This window comes from Pogona vitticeps, chromosome 3 (genome assembly GCF_051106095.1).
Source record: "Pogona vitticeps strain Pit_001003342236 chromosome 3, PviZW2.1, whole genome shotgun sequence".
In the NCBI taxonomy this organism is placed as follows: Eukaryota; Metazoa; Chordata; class Lepidosauria; order Squamata; family Agamidae; genus Pogona; species Pogona vitticeps.
The window spans coordinates 9,439,841-9,466,295 of record NC_135785.1 but is presented as its reverse complement, the minus strand read 5'-3'; the positions used below and the strand labels follow the sequence as shown (position 1 = coordinate 9,466,295).

General features: G+C 42.1%; 1 protein-coding gene across 17 annotated transcripts in view; it reads right to left on the bottom strand.

Moving 5' to 3' along the window:
- MCF2L2 (MCF.2 cell line derived transforming sequence-like 2) overlaps positions 1-26,455 on the bottom strand; it is a 277,556-nt gene that overhangs the window by 186,245 nt on the left and 64,856 nt on the right. For all 17 annotated transcript variants that reach the window (XM_072996252.2, XM_078389790.1, XM_078389785.1 and 14 more), the window contains exons 2-4: positions 22,088-22,171; positions 12,195-12,309; positions 26-116 (exon numbers count right to left, since the gene is read on the bottom strand). In XM_072996252.2, coding sequence (XP_072852353.2) covers positions 26-116; positions 12,195-12,309; positions 22,088-22,171 — 290 coding nt within the window. The remainder of the gene's footprint in view (positions 1-25; positions 117-12,194; positions 12,310-22,087; positions 22,172-26,455) is intronic.

The following is a 26,455-nucleotide window of genomic DNA, read 5'->3' as shown; positions in this document are numbered from 1 at the left end:
ATATGCACATGTCCCAGGCACTTACTGCTATTCGCGTGAGGGATGCCTTGACTGCGCTCCATTTGTCCCGCCGTCTGTCTATGATGATGATGAATCCAATGCTGGCAGCCTCCAGACTGCAAAACATCCAGAGCATGTATATGGGGTTACTGGGAAGCAGCCTCGTTTGGAGCAACAATACTGCAGCAGAAACACAGCCTTCGTGGCACGCTCAAAGCTCATTATTAAGAAGCAGGGGAGAATGTGAATGAAGGAGACCTGGAGCGGAACCCGCAGGAAGATGTAAACCATCTTTTCCTCTTCCCTCTTTTCCTCCCCCCCCCCCAGCATCAGGTTAGCCGCTTCTTACAAAACATGCATATTTTATCCACTAGAATGCCTTTGCTGCAGATTCTGCAAAGCACGGCAATATGAACTGTTTGGCATCCCCTTCCGTGCTTCATGACAGTAAACAAACACCTCCCCTGATTTGGCAAAGGGACTGGTTTGGACAGTACAGTATCTCACGCCCAATCTATCTCCAGCACTAAAGAAGGGGACAAGACTGCATTCTCCTTCCCGGCCTTACCCGTACGCTTGTTCCATCTCTGTGTTTGGCAAACACTGGCCCAGGGGTATAATGCTTGAATCAGATGTGCATACATATGACCTACCACATGTAGGAGCAAATTGCAGGTGCACTTGTCTCTCGCCTATGGATTGCAGGGTGCAGATCCACAACGGAATGTACCCTGTGACTATATTAGAATGTTATGCTGTCATGTGGCTTTTCTAAAGGTTCTGTGGACCAGGTGATCTTGGCAGTGCTAGTGCTCTCCCCATCACTCTCTCACACACCACGGGTAAGGAGAGAAACAAGGGAGAAGACATGGAAGTTTGTACAGTGGTGCCTCGCTTAACAATGTTAATTCTTTCCAGCGAAATCGCTGTTTAGCGAAATCATTGTCTAGCGAAAAGCATTTCCCCATTGGAATGCATTGAAACCTGTTTAATGCGTTCCAATGGGGAAGAATCATCATTGTCTAGCGAAGATCGGCCATAGGAAAGCCGCTTTGTGAACTGCCGATCAGCCATTTAAATCGCTGTCTTGCGAAGCTTAGGTCCCGAAAACACCCGTTTTGTGAGCTCGAAGGGAGCTGTCAAAATCGTTGTCTAGCGAAAATTGGTTTGCGAAGCAGGGACCAAACATTGTCCAGTGAAATTCCCCCATAGGAATCACTGTTTAAAAGTTAAAAAAACTATCATGGGGGTAACTGTCTAGCGAGGCACCACTGTACCTACCACGATAGCCATTCTCAGTGGTTGCAAGGAAAGGAAGTATTCAGCTTAAGGAAAGCCTAAATGCTTCGGTTGCCTCTTTTTTAAAAAATGACTTTCCGCACTTCTTGCACACTTGTGCAAAATGCTGAATATATATTTGGATTCATATATTTTTCAGCAATCCCTGCACAGACTGCTGGTCCTGGTTCAACAGCCTCTGCCTCCTGCTCAAGCCATATTCGTAATATCATCTCTCCCAGTTTGGGCTACCAGAGATGTTGCGTGTACTGCCCCTACCCTTCAGCAACTGCAGAATTAAGGTGCTATTTTTTTCTCCCAGTGCAGGTGGCAGTGATCCCAATTCTACCCACGTAAGGATGTTCTCCCCTCCCTCAATAAAGACAACTACCCCAGATCTTGACAAGCTTCTGAAGGAATCCATTTTAAAAAACTTACACACAAAAAAAGTTTGTGGAGTTCATTATTTATGGTACTACCTTGCAGAGCTTGGAGCAATTGCCTGCTTCAAGCTGTCATTTTGGAAGAGGCAGCTGTGTTAGTCTGTGCGAGCACATCAGACAAAATCCAGAGAAGAAAAAGAAAACGAAGTGGACGGGTCCATGAAAGCTCACATTAAAATATAACAGTCAGTCCTTGCCACATATTTTTATCTTGTTTTGTTTTGTTCATTTGGACCTTGCCTGATATACTGTTTCACAGCGTAGCTAAAAGTGCCTCCAAACTGGCGTGGCCACAGAAGAAGGAGGAGGAGGAGGAGAAAAAGAAGAAGAAGAAGAAGAAGAAGAAGAAGAAGAAGAAGAAGAAGAAGAAGAAGAAGAAGAAGAAGAAGAAGAAGAAGAAGAAGAAGAAGAAGAAGAAGAAACTGTGTCACACCAAGAAAAAGATGAAACTGTGTCACACCTCATCTGAGAATGTCCAGAGATTGCACAAAGAGATTACAAAGTCAGACACGAGAGAGTGGCCAAGTTAGTGCACTGGGAACATCAGGTAGAGAAGGTGTCAGAAAATGGGGAAGTCAAGATTTTGTGGGATTTCAGGATCCAAACGGACAGACACCTCGAACATAACACAACAGACATAGTAGTAATAGAACGAAGAAAGGTCTGGATCATTGACATTGCAATTCCAGGAGATGCTAGAGTTGAAAATAAAGAACTGGAAAAACTAACAAAGTAAAAAGACCGGTCAATCGAAATATCTCACTTGTGGGTGAAACACACTTCAGTGGTCCCAGTAGTCATTTCGGCTTTGGGAACAATATCAAGAAATTTCACACAGTACTATAAGCAGTTGCAATTCTTAGAAATCACTCTATCAGAACTACAAAAACCAGCAGTATTAGGAACAGCATACATACTGCGCTGATATTTAACAGATACTTGGGTTTTTGGTTAAAATTTGTATCTGTTATATAATACCAATGTTTTTATAATTTTGACTGTGCCTGGTGTTTAATAATAATAATAATAATAATAATAATAATAATAATAATAATAATAATAATAATAATAATAATAATAATAATAATAAAGTAGTAGTAGTAAATTTCACACAGTATTATAAGCAGTTGCAGATCTCATAAATAACATCATCAGAGCAACAAAAAATGACAATATTATGAACAGCATATATACTAAGTCGATATTTAACAGATACATTTTTTTTGGTTAAAGCTTGTATCTGTTGTATAATATGTCAATGTTTTTATAATTCTGATTGACTGTACCTGGTATTTTTGAATAATAGTAATAAATAGCATGCCGTCAAATCAATTTCAACTTATGGTGACCCTTTCCAGGGTTTTCTAGGTAGAGAGTACTCAGAAGTGGTTTCCCATTCCTTTCTTCTGGGGGGTGCCCTGGGACTGTGCAGGTTTTCCAAGGCTACACAGGCTGGCCCCCTTCTGGAATACAACCTCTGGCTCTGCAACTAGATAGCTAACTCACTGAGCTATCCAGCCACCTTACCACAAACCATTCAAACTAGGAATTTCCGTCCAAACTAAGTACAGTCGTGCCCTGCTTGACGATTACCCAGTTTAACAATGAATCTGCTTCCCGATGATGTTTTTGTCATCACAAAAGCGATCGCAGAACAATGTTTGAATGAATTTTTTTTCACTTAGTGATGATCGGTTCCCTGCTTCGGGAACCGATTTTTCACTAAACAATGTTTTTTCAACAGCTGATAGGTGGTTTTCAAAATGGCCGTCGGCTCTCAAAATGGACCCCTGCTGTTTTTAGGAGGCATTTTTTGCAAGACAGGCACCTGAAAATGGCTGCCCTATGGAGTATCTTCGCTTTATGATGAGGTATTTCACCCATTAGAACGCATTAGCCGGTTTCTAATGCATTCTAATGGGCTTTTTAATTTCGCTTGATGAGGATTTCGCTTAATAGCGATTTCAGTGGGATGGATTATCCTCGTCAAGCAAGGCACCACTGTAACTTTTCCAAACTGTGCTCTGCCATACCACTGGTAAAAAACTGTCACCCTGAGACTGACCATTTCCATTTAGGCTTAACTTGGATGGAGAAGATCAGAAAGGTATTTGGGGAACTAGAACAGAAAGCTGTGAGGCTCCTTTAGTATTCAAGGTGAATGTCAGGGGTTGTAACTGGAGGTGAGGAAGGATCAGGATAACAGAGCAGCTTCCCTGTTCTTACTTTTGGTGACTTGAGGTTGCTTCAGATAGAGAGGAAAGAAAGAGCATGTCAGCAAACGATACAGTTTCAACTAAGCACCTTAAAATAGACATTAAAGCCAGAGACTGGGTGTCACTTGACGTTACTGAAATATCTGCACAGCATATGCAAATAAATGTTTTTGCTGGAATCCCATGTGTATGGATTTTCTGTTCTTTTCTTTTTTAATGGAAAAATACTTTTGCAGGACAAGCAAGGGAGAAGCAAGGAAGGAAATAAATACAAAGCATGGAAAAGTCACATTGCGGGGTAGAGCTTCCTGAATCCCCGCCATGGACAAGTTACGGTACTTTCATTTATTTATTTATTAGACTTCTACCCTGCCCATTTAGACCAAAGGTCTACTCTGGGCGGCATTACAAATTTTTTAAAACAGCGAAACCAATAAACGTATACTATGAATCCAAGATGGCAAAAATATAAACATTTAAGATACGGAAATACTGGAAATAGGCGTTGCGTTCCTTCCTTGCTGTAAGTTTCCCCTGCCCAAACTCTGTGTATGTCCATGCATGTGCTCATGTGGTAAGCACGCACACACACACACACACACACACACACACACACACACACCAACTGCTTTTCTCACCATACAGTAATGATGTGCCACCAAATTAATTCTAACTTACAATTTAATTACATTAATTAATTAATTAATTTTTCAGGGTTTTCCAGGTAGAGAATACGCAGAAGTGGTTTCCCATTGCCTTCCTCTAGGGGGCATCCTGGGACTGCGCAGCTTGCCCAAGGCCACCTAGGCTGGTTCTACTCACAGGAGGCAAAGTGGGGAATTGAACACCCAACCTCTGGCTCCACAGCCAGATACCTAAACCACTGAGCTATTCATCCCATTCAAGCAAAATCAAAGTTGTTTGAACCCTCTGATGGGAAAACCTACTGAGGGGCTGATGAGAGTAAAAGAGATACATAAAGCAAATAATTGTATTATATATTAAAATGTTTCTAGCCTGCTTTATTTCAGAAGGCCTTTGGCTCCACTACAATCAAGGAAGCCACATCAACACAATCTGAAATAACCTAAACCATTTAAAACAACTCAAAAATCAAAATAAAATCCCCTTTAACCTTGGTACTGAAAGCGAAGCTAATGTCTGCACCACACAAACCTCAAAGAGAAAAAGGGCTCCACAATCCAGGTTTCGAAAATGCTCCACAATCCAGGTTTCTACCCAATGGGTAGAATTTGGTCCAAATTCTGCTGTCCTCTCAAAGCTGTTCTATTTTAAAGCCCAGATATTTCTGCACTACCATACGTACCTGTTATGTCTGCTTTTCTTTTTTCACAGCTACATCTTTCATAGATGGCTTCTTAAGAAGTCTCCATCTTCAGAAGGTTGTCTGTACAGTATTGTCGCTCTAACCGATGCAACTCCTCACTCCAGGACCAAACATCAATTATATTAAGCTCAGGCACTAGGAGAAAATTCCCTCCAGCACTTAATCATATTTTACTTATTATATTTCTTGTATTGATACTGACACTTGCTTAATTACCTCTGTTTAATTGTAGATTATTGAACATAGTAAGAAGGGCCATGTTGGATCAGGCTAAAAGCCCTGTCTTGTCTCTCAGTATTTCCCTGAAAGACACATCCTAACAGGGAATGGCAGCAATAGGCTGCAAACTTCTGTTCTTCCTCGGCCATCTAGTATTTAAAGAGAAAGGTGAAATTACGGTTTTGAACGACAACTTCCAGAAATCTCTCTGCCCACAGGTCTACAAGCCTATCTCTGATTATTCAGAGGCATGCTGCTTTGGACTCCGGAGAAAATTCACATTGCCATAATGAGTAGCAGCCTTTGGTAATCTTATCCTTCAGTCTCTACTCTAATGTGAAATATTTCATTATTGTCGTTTTCAGTGTTTTGTTTGGGCCGAGACACTATGCCCACTTATCTGGAAGTAAAGGCAAATGAGCACTGCAAGACCTAACCAGCAAGTAAAGTTTTACGGAAATTGGAGACTTTATGGTATAAAGACAAGAATGTTTTAAATAAATAATTTTTAAAATCGGCAGAGAAGACTGTATGAGAAGTGATTAAGAGATCCAGGTCAACCACTATAAAAAGAGAAGAGACAGGAAGCCAAACGCTGTGACTAAGGCAATGTTTATTACACTTAATAGATGGAAGTTTCCTTGAATAAACTGGGACCCACTTCGCGCTAAATGTGCACAAAATTGCCATCAGAATGGCAAAGTCATGAAATAATGCATACATTCGGTGCATACATTAATCTCCCCCCTCTCTGTTCCAGTTAACTAAAAGCAGAAATCTGAAAGGCCCAGTACCTTTGTTTCTGGACAAAGTACCGTATTTTTTGCTCCAAAAGACGCACCTCTCCATAAGATGCACCAAATTTTTAGGAGAAGAAAACAGGAAAAAAAATCCGTTTTCTTCTCCTAAAAATTGGTGAGCCTTATGGAGAGGTCCATCTTATGGAAAACACCCTAGGACCCTTTGGAGGCTCACCCAGCACCCCCCCGGAGGCCAGAGGGGGCAAAATCGCCACCTTCTGGGAGTCTTCTGAAGCTTCCCAAGCCTCAAAAGAGTCCCAGAAGGTGGTGATTTTGCCCCCTCTGGCCTGGCACTTAGAGAGCACTCGCTGGGTGGTTTACAATTTTAATTGTGGAGGCTACACATTGCTCCCCCAGTAAGTTGGGTACTCAATTTACTGACCTCGGAAGGATGGAAGGCTGAGTCAACCTCGCGCTGCGTACCTGAGCCCCTTGGAATTGAACTCTGCCTGTGAGCAGAGTCTTGACTGCAGTACTGCAGTTTAACCATTGCACAACAAGGCACACAGAGATGATTTATTCCCAATTGTGTTTCAAAGTATTTGATCTAATTTGCAGTAGATAAAAGAAGAGAAACCACCTTTCCTTTGACATTTTATGATGCAAAGGAAACTATTGAAACATTTTTCTACTTTACTCAAGGTGTGGCTAGACAGCCTGAATTATCCCAGCTTGGATTGGTTTAGATTATTTAATTAATTAATTAATTTATATGCCTATCTGACCAAAGCACACTCTCGGTGGTTTACAACAGAAAAGAACAATAAATTATAAAATCATAAAAACAGCTACTCAACCATAAACAAAAATGAATGCACCATTATAATGGTGAAATAATACGTAAAGTACATTTTACAATACATTCCAAAAGCATTTAGATTGGCTTGCCAGTAACTGACGCCTATTCCTTTCGAAGCCTCAAATGCATAATGCTAAACAGGATTGCTTTGAGGTGTGGTATGATCACACTGCACCTCAAGCAATGATTTCGATCATGTAGCATGATTTACACTGGGAACGAGTGGGGACATAAAATTTCTCCTCCTGCCTCTTTCTCTGTGTTCTGCCTAAGCGACTTAACAATCTTAAGGAATAGGAAGCTTCGTTTTCACTCACCCAAGGAGGGAAAAGGAGAGAAAGTTTCCCATTTCCTTTTAATTTTTGCTAACACAGGGCACCAGTGATGCTTCGGGGCAGCTTTTTTAAAGCCCTTTCAAAGCACTGCTGACACATTTACCATTATTAAAAATAAACAGAAAGCTTCCTCTCCCCTTTCAGCAATTGAGTGGCCAGGAAGCTTCCCATTTCTGAAGGTCATTAAGCAGCTTCAGCAAAAGGACAGCCAGCCAGCCACTTTGGTTTGATGCCAGCGATCACACACACTGGAACCAAACCAAAACAGAGTACCCCTACCTGCACCGAAACAAAAGCAAAGAACAGTAGCCCTTGACAGTGACACAAAAGGTGCCAATAGGCATTGCTAAGGTGGGCTGATTCACAATGGCGCATCCCATCATGCAGTGACTGAAAAAAGAAACCAACCACCCTGTCCCCAACCCAGATCAAAGAGCAGGACAAGTCCCCGTCTGATCGCACCCTCAGTTTAAGGGAACAAGAGAAAGAAGATAATATTTTCTGCTCCCAGTTTGGTTAATGCTTACAGCTCCAAATTATATTATGTTCTAAGAGGCGTTAGCATATCTTGCAAAATTAGCTTCTGCCACTCCACAGTCTAGACGTGTTGCTTAACCTGTCCTGCGTCATCTTGACTTCCTGTAACACTAGACAGTTTGTTCAGTAAAAGACAAATATAAGAGAAGGTATATCCTGAAATTCAGGCTCACAAACTTCAAAACTGGTCATGTATTTGCCAGGTATCATACATGTTTTTTTGAAACTGCCTTCTATATAGCACAGAAATACATACTAGAAGATGGGCGCTCCCACAAAGCCACGAAACTAATGAGGTGACCTTGAGTCCGTCACTGCGTCTCCACCTGACCTACATCATAGGGAAGTTGTGAGGATAAAATGGAGGAGGAGGAGTCAATTCCTTGAAGGAAAGGTGTGGTAGAAATGTAATAGATAAAACAAGATCTGAGAAAAAAGCAGCATACAAACTGTTCTTCCCAAAATGGCCGCCCAGGAAATCCCTTATCCATGAGCTTGTTACACAACATAGAGCCATCAGAAGACTTTCGATGCTGAGCCATTTAACAAAGAGGAGGTGTGGGATGTAAGGCAATTTCCACTGCTCATCTCATTTAAAAAACTCACTAGAAAAGGAGGGACTGCTAACACACTCAAAATGTGTTAACCACATTGAAGCCTCTCTGACAGAGACAGGCGAGAACAGCATACCAAGCTGAACCAAACCCTCCTGTTGTATCACTCTAGAAACAGATCAAATCTAGGAACTAATGCTATCGCTAAGTTTGTTACGTGCCTTCATCTCCAGTGCACTTAGAATCATAGGATCATAGAAAAGTGAAGTTGGAAGGGGCCTACAAGGCCATCAAGTCCAACCCTCTGCTCAAGGCAGGAATAATGACCTGCATACAGCTTCTGAAGTGTGTAGTGTGTAGCCATCCTTCAGTCTCGAGACTATTGTAATGTGCTCTGAATAGAGGACTTGGAACAGCGTCTAGTGTGGCTGAGAAGGCCAATTCAAGAGTGACCATCCCTTTCACATTGAAAACAAATACAATCTGTACCCCGTCCAGCTCCCTGGTTTGGCTGGTTTCGGGACTGCCTCTTTGCCTCGGCCTGCTGGACAAGGGTCACTTCAAATTGGGAGAGGCCATGCTGCACCGCCTGCCTTCAGGCTGAACGCTCAGATGTCAGGGTTTCCCATCTGTTGAGGTCCATTCCTAAGGCCTTCAGATCCCGCTTGCAGATCTCCTTGTATCGCAGCTGTGGTCTCCTCTGGGGCGATTTCCCTGCACTAATTCTCCATACAGGAGATCCTTTGGAATCCGACCATCAGCCATTCTCACGACGTGCCCAAGCCAACGTAGACGTAGACAAAGCAACGTACACATAGCTTCTGAAGTATGTGAGATATATAAGCGGTGATTTTTATGGCTGAGCAGGGATTTGTACCCAGGCCTCCTGGGCCAAAGTCCAACACTCTACCCACTGTACTATAAAGCAAAGCGAAAAAACAAAGCGTGCTGCTTATATACCGCCCCATAGCGCTTCGAGCACTCTCTGGGCGGTTTACAATTATGCAGGCTACACATTGCATAATTGCAATGTGTAGCCTATACTGGCTCTCATTTGCTGTACCTATACAACAGTCAACACCAATAAAAATCCAATCTTGGAGCAGAATTCCACAATTCTCATGCCAGGGATCTGCCAAGGAAAATTGGAGTTTCAAAAAATTACCGTTTTGGACACTATTCCCAGAATACTCCAGCCAACATGGCTGGGACATTATGGAAGTAGTAGTTTTAAAAAAGCTTATTTTTCATCCACTATGGAGAATGACAGCCTGCATCCAATTTTCTAGCATTATACATAGACTTAGGATGTGATTGCACAGTGAGGGAAATGCAAATTCATTTGAATTCACTCAATATGAAGTTGCTACAGGAATATGGGGTCTGTGCAATTTAAGTGGCTACACAGTAAAAAGGCAAAAATGCTTTTAAATGTTTGCTTGTAGTTCTGTTTACAGCCTTACAGGTGGCGCCATTAGAAAGAACTGCTTTATAAACAGTAAAAGGCTTCCTTTTTCAATTTTCTCATGTAGTTATCATCTTAGTTTTTTAAAATGTGGCTCTTGGAAAGAAGCACTGGTTCTTAACGTGCAAAACAAAAAATTCCCTCTAAGTTGTGCAGCTGCGCAAGCGAACTCAACTCTGGCCCTCCGCACAGGGTTCTTCTTCCTCTGTGCATCCACAGTGTCTGTTTCCAGCCCCTATGGTCCCGGCAGCGACAGTACCCCATACGGGGGGCGGGCGGCAGAGTCACATGCGGGGGCAGCAGTCGTGCGCATGACGGGTAGAACCCCACCCTGCGGGGCTAAAAATTAAAGGAACATTGTCCAGGAGTGTTGCCCACAGAGGAGAGTATCTCAGGAAAGAGGTTTTGCTCCCTGAGTGTGTGCTGTTTGTATGTGCCTATGTATCTGCATGCAGCTTTTGAGGCAAGAGTTGAAGGGGAAAGCTGCTTTGGCAAAGCATTGCTTTGTGTGCATGCACATGCATGCACTTGGCTTGCCCATCCTTTCTGCCTCAGTTCAAGGGATCACATGCCTGAATTGATCCAAAAGAATTTGAATTTTTTTTTTTAAAGTAGAAGGCTCTCTGGTAGGGAGGAAAAACTATGGAGAGGGAGTAGAGAACTCCAGACTGATTTGTTTTTCCTGTTGCACCATGTGACCAAATGAAAAAAAATCAAAACACCCTGCCCCAGACCCATGGTACTACCTGCATTTTTCCTGTGTAGTCAGACTCTTATTCAGCTTTTCTTATGATACTACGAGGGTTCTGCCTCTGCCAGCAGATGCAGTCAGTAACTCAAAACACGTGTAGGAACACCCCAAGGTAATGATGCTGTGGCATCTTAGATTTTTAGGCACCCTTCAGTCTCGAGAGATTATGGTAATGTGCTCTGAATAGAGGTCTTGGAACAGCATCTAGTGTGGCTGAGAAGGCCAATTCGAGAGCGACAATCCCTTCCACACTTAGGACAAATACAATCTATCCCCTGTCCAGCTCCCTGATTTGGCTGGTTTTGGGATTGCCACTTTGCCTTGGCCTGCTGGATAAGTGCCTCTTCAAATTGGGAGAGACCATGCTGCACCACCTGCCTTCAGGCTGAACGCTCAGATGTCAAGTTTTCCCATCTGTTGAAGTCCATTCCTAAGGCCTTCAGACCCCGCTTGCAGATCTCCTTGTATCACAGCTGTGGTCTCCCGCTGGGGCACTTTCCCTGCACTAATTCTCCATACAGGAGATCTTTTGGAATCTGACCATCAACCATTCTCACAACATTGCCGAGCCAACGTAGACGTTGCTGTTTCAGTAATATATACACGCTAAAAATTCCAGCTCGTTCTAGGACTACTCTATTTGGAACTTTGTCCTGCCAGGTGATACCAAAAATGCAACATCTATTACTAAAGGAAAAAACTCAACATAGGATACTTTGTAGCAACAACCACATGTTTCCTCTTACATGGTTCATCTCACACATCAAAGTAAATTGCACAATACACTGTTCCTGCATAGCAGATAAAGTAGTGGAAACTGACGTGCCATTTCTAAAATTACACCATTACATGCCCATGTAAATTTTCCAGGAAACATCTTCTGCTTTTTCTACCATCGAATCCAGTCTCTTTCCATTTTTCGAACTTACAAATTTTGAAGACAAGGGATTGTTAATACCTATAAACATCACTTAGTCTTGTTTTTTCTCAACAGCATATTGTAAACATGTATATCTATAACCTAGGATTCTTTGAATATGCAATTCTGTCTTCACATTTGTTTTTCTTTTTTTAATTACTGTATCAGGGACTATCATTAAATCCAATAGTTCTACTTAGAATATATACAGTGACTCCATGGGAGTTTAACCTAGATTTTCATTTAATAAATCCCAGGCATCCAATGGCTCCAATTTAGCTGAGGTTCCCCATTATATTCAGCCAAACAGCACATCTCCAAAACAGATCTATTTTTAAAAAAATGAAGAATGGGTTTTAACTTCACCAACATCAGCTTATGGAGCCGATTAAGGACTGGAATCTTTGTAGGTTGTGTATTCCCATACATATGATTAGGTTGATGGGGAAAAACCCTTGGTTGGAGAAGGAGCCACCTGAGTTTGCCTTGAAGAAATCAATCAATTAAAGTGGGGGTGAGTTCAAGCTTACCTGGGAATGCTAGTTAAATATGTCACGACATTCAGGAAATCTTCATCAGGGATCTCACTGAAGCCTGCATATTCGGGGAAGGTGATGATCGGCGCCCCATCTTTCCCTCTTCCACCTGGAAGAGAAACTGGGTTTCAGCTGGCTAAAAACTTTTCATAGATCCCAGCAGTCATGCATTCTTTATCAACAGGCTTCCATTACAAAGAAAAGCAATAATAACTGATTATTTATAAATTCACAATTGTGCACTGGAAGTATTCACACATCCCCATCAGTTTATAATCAGTCTGTCTTCCCAGGTGTCTTGGACTATAGTTCCCATTACCCCAAGCCAATAGGGGTTGTAATCCAAGTTCCAGCACAACTGAAGAACACCTAGTTGCGGGAGGCTGATCTAAACACCTACTGCCTGCAGGGAGCCAAGATTAACAAAGAATCTATGAACGCAAGCAGATGCATGTAAGTTGAGTATTTAGACTGTACACAGTTCAAAAGTATACACTTGACATGCGACAGCTCTCAAGTTCAGTTCTTGCTCTCTCCAAGTAAGAAAAGGATTGTGGGAGAATCCTAGAAAGCAGTCTTGACAACAGTGGGTATGATGGAATAATGATCTGACCTAGGCACATGCCAATAACTGAGAGTCAAACAAGCCCTTTACAAAGTTCCTTTTTTATTTTAAACTCCCAGAATCCCCCGTTGAAGGTGGCCATGGTTTCATTCTCCTCAAGAGGTGGGGTCTCTATACCGCAGACAATCTTAGATGGGCTTAGCCATCGCTCGTTCTTCTTAGGGATACCTTCGGTTCTATACCTCTCTCTCTCAATGGAAGGGCCAAGGGTCTCTTCCAAATAATACTCAGCACTACTTTCAAATTACATTTCCTCAGATGCTTTGGTATGATACTCATTTTTATCAATCAGGTTTTAGGTATATATTTAAATACAGAAAACACAAACCCCTTGGAGGCTTTGTATTTCAATGTTATTATCCAGTTTCTCACTCAGAGTTATGCTTTTCCCGTACTTTAAAATATTTCCTGTGGAAGAAAGCATGAAAAACAAGTACAGATTTGGAAGTGCACCTGGTGAGAAGCAGACACATCCACACAAACACACCCAGGAAAATGATGTCTTACTGCCAGTTCGTACCTGGCATATATGTGTGTTATACACTATTAAATCACTTCCAGTGCACGGCAACCCTAATATGGTATTTTGTGAGCTATTTCAGGAGTGGTTTAGCCAGTGTTATCCACCTCCTTCCAGAGCCAAACACGGATTTGAATTCAGGTTGCCTGAGTCCTATTCTGACACTATATCTACTGTATCCACTCCACTGGCTTTCACAGTATATTGACTCTCAGTATATTCATGCATGCAATGAAATAACGTGCAATTGTTTCAGATGGGATACACCCAATAACCTGAGGCTATTTCCTGCAAAGAACTGTGTGTGGTTTTTTTTTCCTTTCTCTGTATGATGTGTGGCAGCGAAAGTGAAAAAAAATGCCTTTGAGCCAGTTAGCCATCCTTCAGAGCAAAGGGAATTAGTGGCACCACGTGGACAGATCTGGTAATGTTAGAGCTCAGATTAGAGAAGTAAAAAAAAAAAGAAAAAGAAAAAAAAGAAAAAGAAAATGTGGGGAGTTAGAACAAGTCAAACATTTGATGGTGGTTATTCTGTTCCCTGACACTCTTCAATAACAATTCCAAAACAGACAGACATGTAAATTAAGGAAATGTTCAGCTGAATAGTCAATGAACAAATGTTCAGTGAAATGAATGTTAAAAAGACTCGAAATTATGTTTCCGAATTATACAGCACCAGAGCCTGAAAAATGTCTGAGCTTAAAAAGGCCACTGACCACAATGACTTGGGGGATTCTGGGAACGGTCGTTTAGACGTTAACTTTTCTAAATGCTGAAGTCGGAACATATCTAAGTCCTCTACACCTAACAAAGCCATGAGCTGGAATTGACTTGACAGCATGCAATTATTAATGAAACCATGCAGATGCACAGGCACCCATCAAAAGCATGGAAACGGTCTTCTTTTATAGCACTGATGCGTACTAGTGATTTTGGGCACATGTAAACAGAAATAGAGAGGCTTGCTTTTTTAAAAAATAATTTTTAAAATTATTATTATATAAATCCATCCATACTTATTTAACATCGTGTCCCCAGGGTATAGCTTATAATCATTTGTAAAACAATTACTACACACATTATGCTCCTAATCTATACAACATCCTTCTAACCATTGATAGAATAACTCCCATGTTTGATAATATTTTGTATCTTCTTTTCCTTTGATTTTCAGTGTTAGTCTGTCCATTTCGGCGCAGTCCAATATCTTTTTAATTATTTCTTGATCCGTAGGTGTTCCTTCATTTTTCCAGTACTGTGCATAAATAATCCTTGCAGCTGTTAGAATACGCAGTATTAAATATACATTTTGTCTATCAACACTTTCTGGTATTATACCTAACAGAAAGAGCTCTGGCCTAAAATCTACATGCTTTTTGATTATTTTAACAAACCATGTATGTATTTTGTTCCAAAAAATTTCTGCTTTATCACAAGTCCACCAGAGGTGATAATAGGTTCCAATTTTTAATGACATTTCCAACATTTACTTGACCTATTAGAGTACATCTTAGCCAATCTATCGGAAGGTAAATGCCATCTATAAAACATTTTATATAGATTCTCTTTATAAGATGTTGCCATTGTCATCTTATAATTTCTAGACCGAGAGGCTTGCTTTTGAACACAGAAAATCAATCTACACTGAGTCAGGCCACTGGGTCACTCAGCCCAGCTGCGTTCTCTCTGAGTGACTGGCAGCAATTCCCAATGGTTACAGGAAGGATTCCCTCCTACCCCTGCCTGGAGACTCCATGGATTGAACCTGAAAACGCCTGCAAGTCAAGAGATGTGCTTTATTTCTAAGCTACAAACCAAGACAAAAGGTCATCAAGGCTAGGCTGGACATCATCTTCATATTATCTAGCACAGGCATCTAGACTCTAGATGACTGTGCTAGGTATAATATGAAGATGAGGTCGAGATTCTGGAGCAGTGGTTCCCAACCTTGAGATTTTGGACTGCAATTCCCAGAAACTCCAGGCAACACAGATGGTGCTGAAGGCCTCTGGGAATTGCAGTTCAAGGACATCACTGATCTAGAGAGAAACAGTCAGCATAATACAAGGGGGACATATATGCACTATCACAGCTCCCCTCGGAAGACTAGCCAAAATGAGTTAGCTACCTAAGTCTAATGGGCAATAAAATCAACTTTAGCAATCAAGTTTTCAAAATCATTTTCTGTATCTGTATAGTCAACCATAAAAAAACTAGGTTGTCCATCAAAGGACTGCTTATGGGGGAAGTAAATCACAGCTGTCAAATCTCTCTCTGTCTTGCTCTCCTTCCCTGCTTGTCTTCAGGGAACATGAATTAAAATAAGGCTTGCTGCAGTATTTATTGTGTTCAGATTATGCAAATTCCTGCAGATTTCTCAACGGTCAGGGAAGCTGCAGCCATCCATATCTTTTGTTTAATAAGTTCCTGAAGCAGATTTTAAAAATACTATTTGATTTTATTTCTTTTAATCAAAGGTTGAGAAGAGATGACTTAAAATGTTGATTCCCATTGATTTTTCTTTTAAAAGACAACACCAGATTTAAAAAAACCCACTCAGAATCTTCTCAATTTTTATAAAATCTATGGGAACATAAACTAACAAGATCAATCCTTTTGCATCTGAAACAGTAAAAGGAAGACCGCTGGGAATCTTTAGGAAAACAAACAATACACCAAAGTGTTTTTGAAAACCAAAGTGGTCAAGTTGTCAGGGTTGCTCTGCTTTAGAAGGGTTACTATGCTTTAACAAGCAAACATGACAGGAGAAAATTCAGATGGCAAAGACTTTGATTCTGCATGTTTAGAAAAGTTGACCTGGATTTTTTCATGCCATGTCGCTGCTAAAAGCATCAGAGCGCTGCTCAAAAATAAACCGGCAACCTTTACTAGCATTGTTGTTGTTTAGTCATTTAGTCGTGCCCGACTCTTCGTGACCCCATGGACCAGAGCATACCAGGCTCTCCTGTCTTCCACTGCCTTCCGGAGTTTGGTCAAATTCATGTTGGTCACTTCGGTGACCCTGTCCAGCCATCTCATCCTCTGTCATCCCTTTCTCCTCTTGCCCTCACATTTTCCCAACATCAGGGTCTTTTCCAGGGAATCTTCTCTTCTCATGAGATGGCCAAAGTATTGGAGCCTCAGCTTCAGAGTCTGCCCTTCCAGTGAGCACTCAGGTTTGATTTCCTTTAGAATTGTTAGGTTTGTTCTCCTTGCAGTCCAGGGAACTCTCGAGAATCTCCTCCAGCACCACAATTCAAAAGCATCCATTCTTAGGTTGTCAGCCTTCTTTATGGCCCAGCTCTCACTTCCATACATCACTACAGGAAAAACAACAACTTTGATTATTTGGACTTTTGTCGGCAAGGTGATGTCTCTGCTTTTTAAGATGCTGTCAAGGTTTGTCATGACTTTCCTCCCCAGAAGCAGGTGTCTTTTAAGTTCGTGGCTGCTGTCACCATCTGCAGTGATCATGGAGCCCAAGAAGGTAAAATCTGTCACTGCCTCCATATCTTCCCCTTCTATTTGCCAGGAGGTGATGGGACCAGTGGCCATGATCTTAGTTTTTTTGATGTTGAGCTTCAGACCATTTTTTGCACTCTCCTCCTTCACCTGTATTAAGAGGTTCTATAATTCCTCCTCACTTTTTGCCATCAGAGTGGTATCATCTGCATATTGGAGGTTGTTGATATTTCTTCCGGAAATCTTAATTCCGGTTTGGGATTCCTCCAATCCGGCCTTTCGCATTAGCACTGCCAGATATTGGAGGACCACTTGCGGAGAACAAGAAGTAGAGAGAACTCCAATTATTTCAGTTGTAAACCACTCAGTTCATGCAAAGTTGTCTTCCCTTCTCGGTGTTGTAGACCTTGGTACTTCATATTGGACAACAGAGTCCTGATCAACAACCTTTGTGGCACATGGCTACTTCAAGCCACTGGGATACCTGTCACACTTTTTCTCTGCCTAGATAGGAGCTCAAAGGAATATTTTTTGGTGGACCAGAGAAAGAAGGGACAGAGCAGTACTAATGGGTTTTGCAAACAGTTAAGAATTTTCTGGTGGCAGGAAACAATCAAGGAGTTGCAATGGTATACATTCCAGGGGATGGTTATACTGGTTTTGGACTACTGGACTATTTGGCAATGTCCTGGTTGGCTTTTTTTCTGCACAGCTTGTATACCTCTAAACAATCAACCAGAAATGACGGTGGGGGGTGGTGAACGCTGTGTGAACCGTAACTCAAGGAGGTAACCTTCCCAGGCTCTGAACTGTGGTGTCAAGGAGAACATTTCTAGCTCATCTTTTCCCCAATGTTGGAAGCTCTATAGACTTTCAGGTAAAAGAAGATAATGGTCCATGCAAACCTAATCAATTTTCCATTCCACTTCTAGAAGGAAGGAAGGAAGGAAGGAAGGAAGGAAGGAAGGAAGGAAGGAAGGGAGGGAGGGAGGGAGGGAGGGAGGGAGGAAGGAAGGAAGGAAGGAAGGAAGGAAGGAAGGAAGGAAGGAAGGAAGGAAGGAAGGAAGGAAGGAAGGAAGGAAGGAAGGAAGGAAGGAAGGAAGGAAGGAAGGAAGGAAGGAAGGAAGGAAGGAGGCTGGCTGGCTGGCTGGCTGGCTGGCTGGCTGGCTGGCTGGCTGGCTGGCTGGCTGGATGGATGGATGGATGGATGGATGGATGGATTCTTGCCTTTCACCTGAAAAGCTCACCAGGGATGTGCAATGGTGCATCCCCACCCTCCTTCCCTTGAGGACCGTTCACGCAGTAAGATCTCTGCCAGAATTTGGAAATACTGTGTTGTTGTGTGGGTTTTTTTGGGCTATACCTCCTTGAATTGATCAGCTACTGGAGTTAAGAAGAGAGTGATGTTCCCTGGCTTTGCTCTCCACTGCATAGCTATCTAGCCCTGCATAACACACAGTAACAGAGTCCCATTCTCAAACACTACATAGGACATAATACAATGACCAGTGAGGCCTGTACTTACACTTGGCAACTACTTATGCAAACGGTGGGTCCAGAGCTGGGAAAAGTTATCTTGTTTTTGGGCTACAGTTCCCAGAAACTACCAGCTGGCTTGGGAGTTCGGGGAGCTGCCGTTCAAAAGAGATGCTCTTCAGAGCTCTGCCTGAGACTGTGCTCATTTTGCCTACTAGCTATATAGCTTCTCATCTATCAGAACAGCTCAGTGGTTTAGGCATCTGGCTGCAGAACAAGAGGTTGGGAGTTCAATTCCCCAGTGGTGCCTTCTTGGCAGGGCTGGACTCGATGATCCACAGGGTCCCTTCCAGCTATACAGTTCTAAGATTAAGATTATCTTTTGTACAATCTTTGCCCAGTCAAAGCATTCATGAGTGTTAAAAAGCACATTAAAAAGCTACAAGTAGAATGTAGCCCACAAAAGGTCTGGTTGAACATGTAAAGGCCTTCAGCCGGATTTCTGGATCCTGCCATTGTTCAAAGAGGAAGCTATTTTAGGATGCAATTATACAGCTGGAAAATGCTGTCTAATCTGCTGTATATTCATTGCTGATCAAATCAGGTTTCCCCATGTCAATCACTCTACAGAAATCAGCAGAAGCAGAGAGATTGGTTTGCACAGAGCTTCAATATCAGCAGCTGCTGTAAGGTGCTAACAAGGTGCTAATTAGACATTTCCACCTCTCTTTTTAAAATTTAGTTATCGTAGGTGCCCTAGCAATACAGCGTTTTAGCAGTGAAAACATTAAAAAGAAAGAAAGAAAAGAAACCTTGTGGAGAGTAGGGTTGTTAAGACTTAGGGTAACTGATGCCCCTGTAAGCACCCCTTTGCTTACAGATCCGGTGACCATACTGAGCAGGAAGTGGACAAATGTCATGTCAAACCAGTGGGAACCAATTTAAACCAGCCCTGCAGGCTGAACAAAAAGAGGCAATACCCTGCTCAAAAAAGACAATTCCGCAACAGGCTTCCCGGCATTGAGCTCTGTGTTGTGTTGCCACTGGATTTTAATTCAAACTCATCTGTGCCCAAGACAAGAAATTACGAGGCAAATGGTCAGTGCCAGCCACCCTTTTAGCCTATTTCAGCATGTATTAAAAAAAGAACTACTGTGGTGCCTTAAATACTAACAAACGGTTGTGGATCAGAACCTACTTTATCAGGCATACAGAGTGAAATATATAAACAAATATATTATTTAAATCTTTAAAATAAAATCTTAAAATAAATAAATAAATAAATAAAGGTACTTGTGTGCTGTAATCTACAAAAGCTTGCACTGCAATAAATGTGTTGAGTCAGTCTTCAAAATATCACAATTTTTTTTTTGCTTCATTTTTATTACACTTAGGGTTAGAAGTCTGCTTTGTACCTCTTCTAAAGGGAAAAAGCTTGGGAGTTCTTACTGCAAAGCAGCACTCCAGAATTCCTAGGTACTTTCTCCTAAGTCTTAACATATGAGTACAAACGGGGCCTGGCAATCCTGAAGGATATTTGAAAGTCACATCAGGGCCTTTTCTGGTTATTTTAACAGAAGCAATAAGGAACAAAAGGAAGAACACAGTGGCTGGATCAGACAAAAGGCCTTCCTAGTTCAGCACTCTGTTCTCAGAGCAGCCAACAAGACGCTTGTGAACATCCCATAAGCAGGAGTCCCGCTAGAGTTGGTAGGTCTGACTTTGGTCCTCAGGCTCCTGTTTTCACATTCTATTGTCCAGGTCTCAGGCATCAAACTTGTATCATCAGAGAATGGGACGCTGTCAAACTCAAAATTTCACATGTTTGGGGTTAATCTTCCTGGCTTCAGGACACGGCATTCACCTATCCTCAGAAATACCTTTTTCTTTTTCATCACTATGCAAGCACTAGAACTGCTGCTGGAAATCACAGATCAGTGTATAAAGTTTATTTATTTATTTATTTTATTTTATTTTATTTATTTATTTAATTTATATGCCGCCCACTCTACCCAAAGGTCTCTGGGCGGCTCACCCTGAGGGTGCGACTAAATGGGGAATTTGGAGCAATTTGGATCATACTTTAAAGGATCTTATCTTCAGTGCAATCTATTTTATCTCGCATTTGAGTGACACTTCCATTCACACGGGAGAAGTTTCTTCTCCAGTGAGAAGGATCCCGACAGCACTTCAAATAGCTTAATTTCTCCGCCTTTCAATTACTGACAATTACTCTCTCGCCTCTTTCCCTGTCTGTAGTCACGGCATTCATCCTACAGGCCACAGCACTTTCCTTTGTTTTTGTTTAATTTAGTAAGTAGCATAGTGCTACAGCAATACATCAACCAAGGATGGATATTCATTTATATCTGAAACAGCCCTAGATCACTTAGGAGAATACAGTGGTGCCCTGCATAGCGAGGTTAATCTGTTCCGGATTAACCTTCGCTATGGGGAAACATCGCTAAATGGAACGGGGAAACCAAATGGGCACAAAACTCACAGTTCAGCGATGTTCCTCCATAGCAGCAGCCATTTTCGCGACCTCGGTAAGCGAGGGCAGGGCGCGAAAACGCTGCACGCGGCCATTTTGGGTCGTCCGGCGGCCATTTTGGAACCGCCGAACAGCTGATCCCCCGACGTCGCAATGCGAGTTTTGCCCATTGCGACAGTTGGTGTGCCTTCGCATTAGCGATCCCAAAAAACAGATCGCTATGTGAATTCATCGTTATACGGTGCGCTCGTTAAGCGAGGCACCACTGTATTTTAAAAAATATAAGGAAAATAGAGATGATGCCATTTCTTCTATGGTCACAACACATCGCACAGGGCTGTTACTCTACGTAGCACCACCCACAGCTCTATATAGGAACAAATTAAACAACCAGACAGAATGCCTAACGAGATGCATTGGGAGTGCTCCCGATCACACCAAATGAACTGTAACTAGCATTGTGCCAGAAAGGAGTGGAACAATTTGCAAAAGGGGCAGGATGGGTTTCTCTTGCTTTGAACCTACATTGTTACCAGAAAATAGGGTGAGGCACACGCTACCCAAAGCAGATAGCAAGCGATATACAGTGGTGCCTCGCTTAGCGATTGCTTCATTTAACGAAGAATTCACTTAACGATGTGTTTCTTGGAGGAATTTTCTGCATCGTTTAACAATGTTCTCTATGGGGGATTTTCACTTAACGATGTCCGTTTTCGCTCATTTTTAAGTGTCTTAAAATGTTTGAAACCTGTTTTAAATGCTTGGAATCGGTAGTGCACCTTGTGAAACCCCAGCAAACTTAATTTGGCTTTGTTCTGAGTCTTCGTTAATTTTTGGTGATTTTTTGTTTTCCCCATTTAAATCCATTGAACTGTCCGTTCAAACAGGTTTCAAACATTTTAAGACACTTAAAAATGAGCGAAAACGGACATTGAAAAATCCATTGAAAAGCATTGAAGCCGACTCAATGCTTTTCAACGGCTTTCCGATGGGGAAAACATTGTTTCACTTAGCGATGTTTCCTATGGGGATTAACCGGTTTTCAATGCATTCCTATGGGAAATGGTGTTTCGCTTAACAATGTTTTCCCATAGCTATGTTTTTTGGAACCAATTAACATTGTTAAGCGAGGCACCACTGTATGCTCATCTGATCACTCCGGCCGGTCTGCCACATCTTGTTCCTAAAGGGTCTCCGAGTCTGAGATGCTGCTGACCTGACAACCCGAAGCACAAAAGGAGCACAACAGCACTCCAGGCAAAACCTACGGAGTGGTTCTGAGCCGGATATAATACAATCAAAAGCCTTACCTGACAGAATAGCAAACTGACGGTGAAGCTGTTCTATGATATCCACGGCAACAAGGGGCCTAATCTCCTGTTGCATGATTTCATCTGTACAAGAAGGGAGAGAAGAAAGGGGTGGGGAGAGATAATTAGAGAAATCCACTATCAGTTGACTGAGGAACTCTCCTGCGGATTTCCCACTGAACACAGCCACATAAAGAAGATACTCAGACGCTGGGAGTCCTTCCAGCCTGACCAGTAGGCCTTACAGTGTCATATGATTGTTTTATACGGCAAACAGTGATGCTCGCAAAGTGTTGTTTACAAGATTGCTTTGTGCATTGTCTTTGTGTTCCACAGAAATGGGTTTTTCATAAACATAGCCGAACTGGTTAACGGATGACCGTAGCCTTGCTAAAGACTAGGAATTTCTAACTCCCAACATTACGGTCTATATTTACTCCATGTTTGTGTACAACAGTAACAAAGCGCTTTTTGAAAACAGTACTCAACCCAATCTCGGTAACAATCCATCGACTGTCTCCTGTTATTTTTAAATATTTTTAAACGAAATATAAAATCTGAATTATACTACAGCTGTCAACACATCAATGCTACATTGATATCACGAGCCTCATAAACACATCATTTTCCACAGATTTTAGAAGACACATTATCATGGCCAGGGCTGCCCTCGGAATAAATAGAGTGCTGAGTCAAGAATGTCTCTCATGCTCCTGTCCCACTGCTGTCAGCTTTGAAGAGCCATCCAGAGTGTTTATGGCCCTTGACAATAACAGGAGGTATGTTCAGAGGCCCTCCTGTTACCTCTGATGTCCCTACAAAAACCCACACGTGTGTAGAGAAACCTGTGTTCCAAAGATTTTTACTAGGTGCAAAAGACATCAAATGAGGGGGGAAGAATACTTTACGCCTAACTTCAGATCCTCAGTTTTTCTTTCCCGAAGACGTTCTCTAGGAATAGTATCAAAAGTAGACTTGAGATCAATAAAAGCCACATACTGTATAGGCTTGGTGTTGATTTGCCATGTACTTCTATATCAGATGTGACAGATGAAAAGTAAGGATCAAGTGCAGATCTAGCTGACTGGAAGCCTATCTATTTATAAACCAGAGTACTGTTGGGGATAACCCAACAGCCAGTGTTTGGTATGGATTTTCCTAATTACATCTTAATATATATATCAGAACAACAAAGGGTGTCATTCGGTGTCAACTTATTGGAAGTAATACAAACTGGATGGTGGTTGTTCTGTCACATACAGTATTCAGTGGGAACATTGTCCACCCCCCCACCCCCCAAAAAAGTGATTAGGGCTGATATCCTATATAACCATATTCTTACCTGGAAGCAAGTCCCATTAAATACAATGGGACTTGCTTCTGAGGAAAAATGTACAGAAATACAGTGGTGCCCCGCTAGACGATTACCTCGCAAAACGGTATTTAGCCCTTTGGAATGCATTGAGCAGTTTTCAATGCGTTTCAATGGGCTTTTTTATTTTGCTTGACAAGGATTTCGCTCTACAGCGATTTCGCTGGAATGGATTATCCTCGTCAAGTGAGGCACCACTGTATGGTGGAATACATTTCCTACCATCCCCATACAATGGTCCCATGACCACAAGTCTGGGGATGATGGGAATATATATTCCAACACAATAGTTGGCATCAGTTTGGGGAACCCTGCTATGAACAAATTGATAGGTGTATATAGTGCAGACTATAATATAGTCAATGGAACTGAAAATAAGTGCAGTAGGAACAAACTGTTTCCATGGTAACCAGTCACACCGCTTTTATTTTTGTTATATAAATACTCAAAGCCACCAATCACCTTGGTAAGAAAAAATATTATTCTTTGAAATGACCTAATTGCTTTAGGCATTACAGGTACATAAAGTAAACCTAAGAAATACTCTTCAGTTACAGACTCCTGTCACCACTGATTCATTCATTAATGTATCTAGTGTGTGTGTTTAGTCGTTTAGTCGTGTCCGACTCTTCGTGACCCCATGGACCAGAGCACGCCAGGCCCTCCTGTCTTCTACTGCCTCCCGGAGTTGTGTCAGGAACTCCGGGAGGCAGTATCTAGAAATAAGTACATATTAATCTTTGCAAAAATTTAAAAAGGCACCACTACATGCTAAGTTGAATGCCCTTGTCTAAGTGGGCCATGGATTTCCCGTAATAAAATAAAATGGAGACTTTTAAAGTGCTTCTTTTGAAGCAAAACAAATGTTATTTATTTATTTATTAGATTTATATACCGCCCATCTAGAACATGTCTACTTTGGGCAGTTTACATATAACATAAAAATAAACTGAGGTAAAATCCAAATTAATCACAAAATCCAAGATGGGGAAAGGAAAAAAGAAGAAAGAGAAAAAAGAGAGAGAGAAAAAAGAAATGGGGAGATAGGCTAGGAGGTAATGGCTGTAGGGATAAAAGCAATACATCAAAATAAAATCAGCGAAGCACCATCTTCCAAAAATGTCCACTGAAAAGGCCATTGCCCTCTTTATGTGTTCATTAGATAGTATTTTAAAACAACCCTTCATTTTAACAGTTATCAGGGTGTTATAAAAGAAGAGGCAAAGAAATACTGAACACTGAGCTAAAAATTCATCTGGGAGTGCGTGTGTGAAAAGTTGTTGTGGTATCAGAAAATAAAAGCTGTTATCCTTTGGGAAGGAAAAAAAAGCCTTACAGAGGAAACGAACAGGGCAGCCCAAAAGAAGACTAAAAATAGGGAGAATAAGGAAAGTGTCTTGTGTGGCTGACCGCTGTTCCAGTTGGCCAGCTTTGCACAGATTCTCACAACAAAACACCCACTGGTTCATCTGAGAGTTCGATGTTAGGGGCTTCAGTCACACTCAATAACGTTTGGGACGGTTTAACTTCAACAAAATTGTCTTCATTTATCCAACATTAACTGTAACCTCTTTTTGAATAGGATTTAACATCTCTTGCCATCTAAACCTCGACTGCAAGGGTGTCCAAACATTACTAACAAACGGGTTCAGTTCGTCAAACTCCCACGGTCCAGATAAAACTTTCTCTGTAACCGGTGGTTCACCTTCTTTCCTCTCAGCAGCTAGTAGCGGTAGGGCCTCTTCATCTCCGCTCCAACCCCAGAATGGGGAACCCTCTCTCGGACTGGCCAGCCACGGTCCGGGAAGACTCCCATCTTCTGGAGCTCCGAGAGATGCCATGTTTTCTTGGCCTCGATCTCTCTTGCCACGGCCTCTCGCTCTTCCCTTAGACGGCGCCTCCACTCCTTTGCCTCCGTCTCACCCCAGTAAGACGGACGTGGCTGTTGTCCTTGGCGTCTCTGTCTTTCAGCTTCCTCGTGGGGAACCTTAACCTCTTCCCATTTCCCTGTCCAGGGATCCTGGACCCAAATCAAAACCCAACCGCTCGGGATGTCGTCCCGCTTCTCTCTTATATCCCCTGCCCCCGCCTCTATCGAACCTCCTCCTTTTCCTGCCAAATCCTCACTGGTTTGTACCGACACATTTAAACCCTTCATTTCCCGTATCAAATCCTGGATATTCACCCCTTGATGTCTCTGACTCTCTTTCTCTTAGCTCCTCCAACTCTTTAGTGTCCACCTTCTTGCTTTCCTTTCTAGGTGGAGAAGGTGGAGGGGAGGTCGGAGTCTCCTTAGATTGGGTTGGGAGCGATGGCACTCCTACATATGCTTCCTGACCCTGGCCTGGGGTTTCACAGTTCACCCGTTGCCTCCCTGCTATGTCTACACCAAAGCATACTTCAATGAGAAGAGTTGACAGTAAGAAGATGAAAAACCCATGCGCGCGCACACATACACTCACACACAGAGGGGGGCAATGCTTTTGTTGTTGTTGTTGGCCACCCCAACATATTACAGTCAATTATTGGTCACACTGACTGGAGGACACCGACAGCAGTCATCCCCCAAAATTGACATTTTTCAGAAAGAAAGGAGTGATACAGAGAAAGATCGAGTAAGGGTATGATGAAGGAAAGGGAGGAGAGGGAGAGCAAATGAGAGGGAGAGAGAAGCAGCAAAAAGAGAGAATGTGCTCATCTAATTTTTTGCTCCGGATTCACTCCCAGGCATTCAGGCTCTGGTTGATTAACCCTAAAACAATGGTGCATTGTTGCCTTGGAGTATCAAGCAAACTTCAATCTGAATATGATCAAGATAGAACAATGGTATCCAAACTGGAGGGCAGTGGGGGGGTGTATGTGTGAAGAAATTGCCAGAGCATTAGACGGTGAAGCCTTTATTTTATTTTATTTTTTACAAAAATCAGCTGCTAAAGCAAAGGTCTGGAACGTATGTTGCTATCATAATCGGAGTTTTCTCAAGCAAAATTCTTTGT